The sequence below is a fragment of the Arabidopsis lyrata genome (assembly GCF_000004255.2).
Source record: "Arabidopsis lyrata subsp. lyrata unplaced genomic scaffold ARALYscaffold_7, whole genome shotgun sequence".
In the NCBI taxonomy this organism is placed as follows: Eukaryota; Viridiplantae; Streptophyta; class Magnoliopsida; order Brassicales; family Brassicaceae; genus Arabidopsis; species Arabidopsis lyrata.
The window spans coordinates 18,996,397-19,004,887 of record NW_003302549.1 but is presented as its reverse complement, the minus strand read 5'-3'; the positions used below and the strand labels follow the sequence as shown (position 1 = coordinate 19,004,887).

The following is an 8,491-nucleotide window of genomic DNA, read 5'->3' as shown; positions in this document are numbered from 1 at the left end:
CCTTGCATTCTAGAATTAGCAACCTGGACATTGAATTCACTTACTCTATATGCATGTTTTTGGTTTTGAGTCTCCACCTTCAAACCTCTTCTCCAGCTTAGTTCTATTTGTTTGCTTGAGGGCAAGCAAGAGCTAAGTTTGGGGGAGTTGATGTCTCTGTATTTTACCACTTTTAAGCACACTTTTCTCGTACATTTAGCTAAGTTTCATCTCTCTTTCATTGCATCCAGAGTCCTTTTCATAACATTTTCATCACTTAGTACGATTTGCATTGCATGGCATAGCATATTGCATATTGGATGTGTTTCAGGTACTTTGGAGTTTATTTGGGACTTAAAGGAATGAAGAGGAGCAAGCTTGATGTATGAACCTGACTTGGGACCGAGTTAGAAGGAAAAAAAGCCATTCAAGGACGTTTGGAGCCAAGCTCGACACACATTTGGATGCAAAGAAGAGAATTGATGATTCAGAGCCAGTCTGAAGTCCCTCAAAGATCGACTCAGATGGAAGTCTTTCATTGCGATTTAGCTTCAGAGCTCTTCATACAAGTTATAGGAAATTGAGTTACCTTTCCAACGGAGGTGATTTCAAGCGAATCAGAGCTTTGATTCAAGAGTTATGGTGGTTTTAATGGAGACATATGCAGAAAACTGGTTGGACTCGACAGGAGGTCGAGCAGGCGCTCAGAAACCACCAAGGGTTGGACTCGACCACACCAACTCGACGTGAGGTCGAGTAGGACACCATCAAGGAGCACCCACCGACTTCTTATTTTGTCTTGTAGCCAAATTAGGGCAACCTAGTATTTCCTATAAATAGGGGTTCACCCTTTTATCCAGCGAATATTCCTTTTACCCAGCAGATATTCCGTTGTTCTCTCATAAACCCTAGTTTTTGTAATCGTTTTTCCTGTTGATCCTTTGAGTTTTTGCATTTCTTTTCTTCATCAAAGTTGTAGATCTGTCTCTTATCTATAACATACTTGCTTTTCAATGATTTCTGGGTTTGAAACATTTTCTGGGTTTTTATGCATGATGTTCTTGAGTGTTCTTGAGTAGTGGATTAGGGTTCTTGAGGATGGGTTAGATTAGGTGTGGAATCCTTAGTATATTTAGGTGGTTAAGTGTAGAATTGCTTGATTTCCCTTCTGGTTTAGTAGATCTTAATGCTATTTCTTTTCTGATCATTTGGAAATTGATCTCAGACATTTCCACACCCACAAGGTGTTTGATGAAATGTCTGAACCAACTATTCCAGAGATTTGCATACTCTAGCCCAAGAGATTGGATGTTTAGAATGCTTATTGACTTTATTAGATTGAATCATAATGCCGGCTAGGTTATATTTCTTCAATGAGAATTGAGTATGAAAGTGATTTAGCTTGAGAATCTCTGTCACGAGAGTGGATTGATTTGTATTCGAATCTATTGTCTAGGGATAGCTTGATTGAGTTTGTTAACCACCTAGGTAGACTAAGGAGACTGCCATAATCGATTACCCCATTCCTCAGGACCTTTTATCTCTATTGATTGTTTAATCTTGCTTACTTGTTGTTTACCTATTCTCTGCACTTGCTCATTCATGTTCTGTAGTTTTATAGTTTTTATGCATGTTCGCTTAGGATTGCTCGATAACAAACCTCTATTCTGCTTGGCTTGACTTAGTATTCTCTGAGCATATCTTGATTGATAGTAAGAGCACCTGATTGGATTGATAACCTCTTATACTGCAATGACATGAAAGTATATTAGGGTAATTGATAGCAAAAATCCTAGTATCAATGTGCTTAGTTGAGTGTAGAACATGATAAACATGCAACCATGATCGATATGGATCTACTACAACCGAAGAAGAAAGGCGCCCACCACTACTTCTCCCACCAAGCCAACCATCGACGATGAAGAGATCTTTATATAAGAACAAAAAAACTAAACTTAGAGATCTTCTTTTTCAAAAGAGAGAGAATAAATGAACGATTGTCATTTTTATCTATATTTTGTGATATTCTAGATTAACATAATTTTAATTAGGTTAAAATTAATGTTAAAAATAATTAGTGTAATGTGCTGTATGAATTGTGTAGCTTGAAAAATGCAATTCCCACTTTAAATCAAGTGGATCAGCTGGAGGCATTCTACCGATCCATAGCATAGGTTGGAACTAGATTCCAAAGCAAAATGGGATCAATGGTAAAATCTAAAATTAAGGGGTCTTTAAAGAAGAATCTAAAAATATAGGGGTATTAAATCAACAAACAAAAATGTAAGGATAGGACAGTAATTAAACACGTCACCTGCCCACAAAGAATCAATACTAGCCAATCACATCTTTCCACTACGATCTTTCATCACGACTCTCTCTGCTATGTTTGTGACATGTCAAAGTCTCAAAAACAAAATTCGTTTTACCAAAATCAAACAAAAATAAAAATAAAAATATTTCTGAGAGCCTCAAGTTTAATTTTGCGGCTTAGATTTAAATTCGTCTCTCAAACTCAAATATCTGAAAAAACTTTTCTCCAATAATATAAATAGCTTCCACTAGATTTTCGATTTCTCTGTGTATTTTCCTTTCGATTCCCAGAAAATGTCACTAGCTTCTGCTTTCTAGCTTGCGTTTTCTCGGGAATCTGAAGGTAAATTTCTGGAAAAAATCTGATGGAAGCAGCTTCAAGTTTCTTGTGTAGAAGTATTCGGATTCCGTCGACTACAACGGCGACGGCGGCGTTTACGTTTACTAGACCGTCGGTGAATTACGTTTGTGTGGTCTCCGATAAGAGAGATGGCGGAGTTCGTGTTTTCCCGACGCGGAAGGTCTTTTGCAGCGGCGTTAATGGCGGTTCTAGTTCCAGTGCTACTAAGAAGAAGCCTCGAAGGAAAAGTAATGTTTCCGATAAACTTAGGTCTAAAAAAGTTGAGAAGAGGAACGATAATTCTGAATCTGTGAGTTTAAGTAGTGAAATTGTTGTTGAGGAGGTTAAGGAGGAAGATGAGAAACCGAAGAGTGATAAAGAATTGAGTCTTCGTGCTTTGAATCAAAATGGTGATCCATTAGGGCGGAGAGATTTAGGGAGGAATGTAGTTAAGTGGATTAGTCAGGCGATGAAGGCGATGGCTTCGGATTTCGCTAATGCGGAGGTTCAGGGGGAGTTTTCGGAGTTGAGGCAGAACGTGGGATCTGGTTTGACGTTTGTGATTCAGGCTCAGCCGTATCTCAATGCTATTCCTATGCCATTAGGTTCTGAAGTCATTTGTTTGAAGGCTTGTACTCATTATCCTACCTTGTTCGATCATTTCCAGAGAGAGTTGCGTGATGTTCTTCAAGACCTGGAGCGGAAGAATATAATGGAGAATTGGAAGGAGACTGAGTCTTGGAAGCTGCTCAAGGAGATAGCAAATTCAGGTTTGAATTCTTCAATTCCATGACTGTTGATTCCAATCCGTTTATAGTTTTGTGGGTTATTTTCTTAGTTCTTATTGGTTTATAGTTTGGCTGAAGTGGAAATTTTTTTGCTTGTCTGATATTGTGCAGCTCAGCATCGGGAGGTTGCTCGCAAAGCTGCTCAAGCAAAGCCTGTTCAAGGAGGTTTTGGGATGTCCTCAGAGAAGGTGAAGGCTATACAGGCAAGAATTGATGAGTTCACCAGCCATATGTCGCAGTTACTTCAAGTGGAACGAGATACAGAACTTGAAGTTACACAAGAAGAACTAGATGTTATCCCTACTCCAGATGAGAGCTCTGATTCTTCAAAACCGATTGAGTTCTTGGTTAGGCACGGTGATGCTCCACAGGAACTTTGTGATACAATTTGCAATTTGTATGCAGTTAGTACCTCCACAGGTTAGACTTAGCCAGATTTGCATTTTGTTGTAACTTGTTCTCTTTCAGTTTTTGATGAAATTTGTTGTAATATGTAACCAATATGCAGGGCTCGGAGGTATGCACTTGGTGTTGTTTAAAGTTGGGGGAAACCACCGTCTTCCTCCTACTACACTTTCCCCTGGTGACATGGTTTGCATAAGAGTTTGTGACAGTAGGGGTGCTGGAGCAACTGCCTGTACGCAGGGCTTTGTTCACAACCTTGGAGAAGATGGGTGTAGCATTGGTGTGGCTCTAGAATCTCGTCATGGGGATCCTACTTTTTCCAAGCTCTTTGGAAAGAGTGTGAGAATTGATCGGATTCATGGGTTGGCCGATGCTCTGACTTACGAGGTATATCTTTGTTCCATATTGGTTGAAGATGCAGTGTTTTATCACAGTAACTTTCACCTTAAATATGCTTGTCATGTCCCATTATTGCAAGTGTTTGCTCAACTATTGATAGTTTAAATTACTATTTTTTCTGCCACTCGCTTATTGTATAGTCTTTTATTGCAGCGTAACTGCGAAGCCCTAATGCTTCTGCAGAAGAATGGTCTGCAGAAGAAAAATCCATCAATATCTGTTGTGGCCACTTTATTTGGGGATGAGGAAGATATAACATGGCTGGAGCAAAATGATTATGTAGACTGGAGTGAAGCAGAGTTGAGTGATGAGCCAGTGAGTAAGTTATTTGATTCTTCCCAAAGGAGAGCCATAGCTCTTGGAGTAAACAAAAAAAGACCTGTTATGATAGTTCAAGGACCTCCTGGCACGGGAAAGACTGGAATGCTTAAGGAGGTCATTACCCTTGCTGTTCAGCAGGGGGAAAGAGTACTTGTGACAGCACCTACTAATGCAGCTGTTGATAATATGGTCGAGAAGCTCTTGCATCTTGGACTAAACATTGTCCGAGTAGGAAATCCTGCAAGAATATCATCCGCTGTTGCTTCAAAGTCTTTGGGGGAAATTGTGAACTCTAAGCTTGCAAGCTTCCGAGCAGAGTTGGAAAGGAAGAAGTCAGATTTAAGAAAAGACCTTCGGCAATGCCTGAGGGATGATGTTCTTGCAGCTGGAATTCGGCAGCTCTTGAAACAGCTTGGAAAGACGTTGAAGAAGAAGGAAAAGGAGACCGTGAAGGAAATATTATCAAATGCACATGTAGTTTTTGCCACTAACATTGGAGCAGCTGATCCTTTGATTAGGAGGCTAGAAACATTTGATTTGGTTGTTATAGATGAAGCTGGTCAGTCTATCGAGCCTTCATGCTGGATCCCAATATTGCAAGGGAAACGTTGTATTCTTTCCGGTGATCCATGCCAATTAGCACCTGTTGTTCTATCTCGTAAAGCTTTAGAAGGTGGGCTTGGTGTATCCTTACTGGAAAGAGCTGCATCTTTACATGATGGAGTTCTTGCGACAAAACTAACAACTCAGTATCGTATGAATGATGTAATCGCTGGTTGGGCATCAAAGGAGATGTATGGTGGATGGTTGAAATCTGCTCCAAGTGTGGCCTCTCATCTGCTTATCGATTCTCCTTTTGTGAAGGTACTTCTTCTTACTGTTTCTGCTGTTTGATTGGTTTTGGTATTTATATGATGGTAACATGGCATGCAATCACACATCTGTTTATCTTTTAGGCTATTATTTTTTAGAAAACTTCCAGTAAAGCATTATCGGTTTCTTAAGCAACTTTGTTGGTTTGTCTTTCACGATACTATCTTTGCGTGTGGTTGAAATATAGACTGTTTACAGCTTTTTATGGCCTCATTGAGAAGTGATTTCGCTCCTGAGGTTGCAATAGATGATTGCCTCTTGTTTTGCTTGTGATGGATAATAATAAACAGTACCTTTGAATGTCTAATAAAGTGAAACATCACTGTAGATCGGAAGCACTTTGGTAACCCCATGACTCTTAGATGTAACATCATTCTTTTCTTGAACTTACTTCAGCCTACTTGGATAACACAATGCCCACTGGTTCTGCTTGACACAAGAATGCCATATGGGAGTTTATCAATGGGCTGCGAGGAGCGTCTTGATCCAGCTGGTACAGGCTCATTATACAATGAAGGAGAAGCAGATATTGTGGTTAATCACGTCATATCTTTGATATATGCAGGTGAGCGATCTATTTTCAGTTGAATGACTTGGATTTAACACAAAAACTTTGCCTGAGTTTGAAGAATCTAAGCTTCACGCATATTAACTGCGTTCTTGAATATAAGCTCGATAACCTGATAAAAAACTTGTTGGACATGATTGTAGGTGTTAGTCCAATGGCTATTGCTGTTCAATCCCCATATGTTGCTCAGGTTCAACTTCTCAGAGAAAGGCTGGATGATTTTCCAGTGGCTGATGGAGTTGAGGTCGCAACCATTGACAGCTTTCAAGGGCGGGAGGCTGATGCAGTGATCATCTCAATGGTACACATTACTCTGCTCCTTTTCCTATATTTTTTAGAATTAGCGTCTGTCAAATGGTTTGTTGAGAAGATATTTCATAAATTAAAATTCTAGCAGATAGTAAAGAAACAGAGATTAGATTATGAATCCATTAATATGTTAGTTGAACTTGGTTGTGAAAACCAAACCCGATTAACATAATTTTTGGTATGCTTCTCATCAAAGAACTCATAAATGCAAATAAGACTCATGTACTTGCTGTGTTGTGAACCCATTACAGGTACGGTCAAACAACCTAGGTGCAGTGGGATTCCTAGGGGATAGCAGACGGATGAACGTAGCCATAACAAGAGCCCGGAAGCACGTAGCAGTGGTATGCGATAGCTCCACAATCTGCCACAACACGTTCCTTGCAAGACTGTTGCGTCACATACGCTATTTCGGGAGAGTAAAGCATGCAGACCCTGGTAGCTTGGGAGGGTCAGGACTAGGCTTGGACCCAATGTTGCCTTACCTAGGCTAAAACCGCTGTAAGTACTACAAAAACCATAGTCTTCTTCTTACTCTCCCTCTCTGTAAGAAACAGTTTCCATAGCGAATTGTCGTTGTACAGAAAAAGATCTGTTTCAATTGTTACCACAGAAAATAGTCTCTGTATATGATGACAAGATAATTCATGTATATTTTTACAATTGGTTTCTGCGGTTGAATTGTCCAAAAGTTAAAAGTCTTATTAACGTAGTTTTCTTTTTTGTTTTTTGAATGAATGTAAAATTTATTCAACCAAAAAAAGTCCTTTGTACAATAAATGCAACCTTAAATCAAATGTTGTTTTGAAAGAGATCAACAGAAAAGATTTAGAAATCTAGTTCCTGGATTCGAACCATAGGCGAAGTCCATCTTTGAGCTTGCAAGGGTCCAGGAGACGGATGGAAGATATTTTGTTGCAAATCAAGCGATCAAGAAATTTAATTAGTTGATCTGCAGCAGTTATCGGATCACCATGCCTGCGTTTGTTTCGTTCCAACCAAATGGTATGAACCGTTGCTTGGAACAGAAGCCGTAGAATGAAACCAAGAGTGCCTTTGAATGTGGAATCAGATAACAGAGACATGATCTCCAAAAAACAATTTGTGTAGCATCTTTGAAGAAGTCTACTTGCCAAATCCTCCCAGACCCGAGAAGAGTAGGCACAAGAAAAGAAGAGATGGTCACTTGTCTCCATCGGTGCTTGACAAAAGACACATGATGGATTCACTCCCATATTCCAAGCGATCATACACTCATCCGTGGTCAGTCTATTCTTTGCCACAAGCCAAGTCAGGAATGAGTGTTTCGGGATAGAATCCGAGAACCAAACACTCTTAACCCAACTTATTTTGTGGCCCGCTGTTCGAATCTGTAGCCAAGTTTCTGAAGTAATAAACCGAGGTTTGAACTTGTTGTCTGGTCTTCTCCACAAGGCCACGTCCGTGTTAGAACATTGTCCCCTGTTTCGAAGTCGTCCAAGTTCCAACTCTATCCGATTTAAAAAATCCACACGGTGGTACCTAGGTCTGTGGTTCACAAGGGCTGCAACCACAGTTGCTTCCGAAGAGATCCCAAGATCAATGAAACCCCTATCACCGAGAGTATCATATAGCCGACCTAGAGGACACCAATGATCATACCAAAAGGAAGTTTGTGGCCCACCTTTAATCTGCATTGAGTGAAAATCCTTTGCTTGCGATCTGTACTTAAGCAATTTTCTCCACATCCATGAACCCAAAGAAGTGGTTTCTTTGATTGACCAAAAGGAACTAGACCGGAGCAGCTCTCGCTGTACCCAATTTACCCAAAGCGACTTTGAACGCGAAGCAATTCTCCATATGAGCTTAAAACAACTGACCTTATTCATCTCAACAACGGATTTTAGCCCCAAACCACCCTCATCCTTTGGCTTACATACATCCTTCCACGCGAATTTGTTTTTCCTTGAATTGAGGGACGGACCCGACCACAAAAACGCTGCACAAATTTTCTCAATTTCTTTAACGCAAGCCGAAGGTAACCGGAATGCAGCGATCCAGAAATTTATAAGACTTGCGATCACTGAGCGTAAGAGCTGCAGTCTCCCCGCAAACGATAAAAATTTGTTCTTCCATGAATTAATCCGAGCTTTTATTTTTTCAATTAAGGGGAGGCAGTCCAATAGAGTCATCCTCTTAGTCATTAGAGGCAGACCC

The 8,491-nt window shown here is 40.1% G+C and overlaps 1 protein-coding gene across 1 annotated transcript; it reads left to right on the top strand.

Annotated features, from left to right (window-relative positions):
- Nucleotides 1-2,495: 2,495 nt before the first annotated feature.
- Nucleotides 2,496-7,003, top strand: LOC9306531 (DNA-binding protein SMUBP-2). The gene is made up of 7 exons (XM_021017441.1): nucleotides 2,496-3,402; nucleotides 3,532-3,840; nucleotides 3,929-4,212; nucleotides 4,378-5,409; nucleotides 5,815-5,983; nucleotides 6,130-6,287; nucleotides 6,547-7,003. The coding sequence occupies exons 1-7, from the start codon at nucleotides 2,658-2,660 to the stop codon at nucleotides 6,787-6,789; spliced, it is 2,940 nt and encodes a 979-aa protein (XP_020873100.1). The 5' UTR covers nucleotides 2,496-2,657; the 3' UTR covers nucleotides 6,790-7,003.
- Nucleotides 7,004-8,491: the final 1,488 nt, after the last annotated feature.

Coding starts and splice junctions, on each gene's coding strand:
- LOC9306531 (XM_021017441.1), top strand. CDS start 2,658: ATGGAAGCAGCTTCAAGTTTCTTGTGTAGAAGTATTCGGATTCCGTCG. Junction 3,403..3,531: donor CAAGGAGATAGCAAATTCAG/GTTTGAATTCTT, acceptor GATATTGTGCAG/CTCAGCATCGGGAGGTTGCT. Junction 5,410..5,814: donor TCGATTCTCCTTTTGTGAAG/GTACTTCTTCTT, acceptor AACTTACTTCAG/CCTACTTGGATAACACAATG.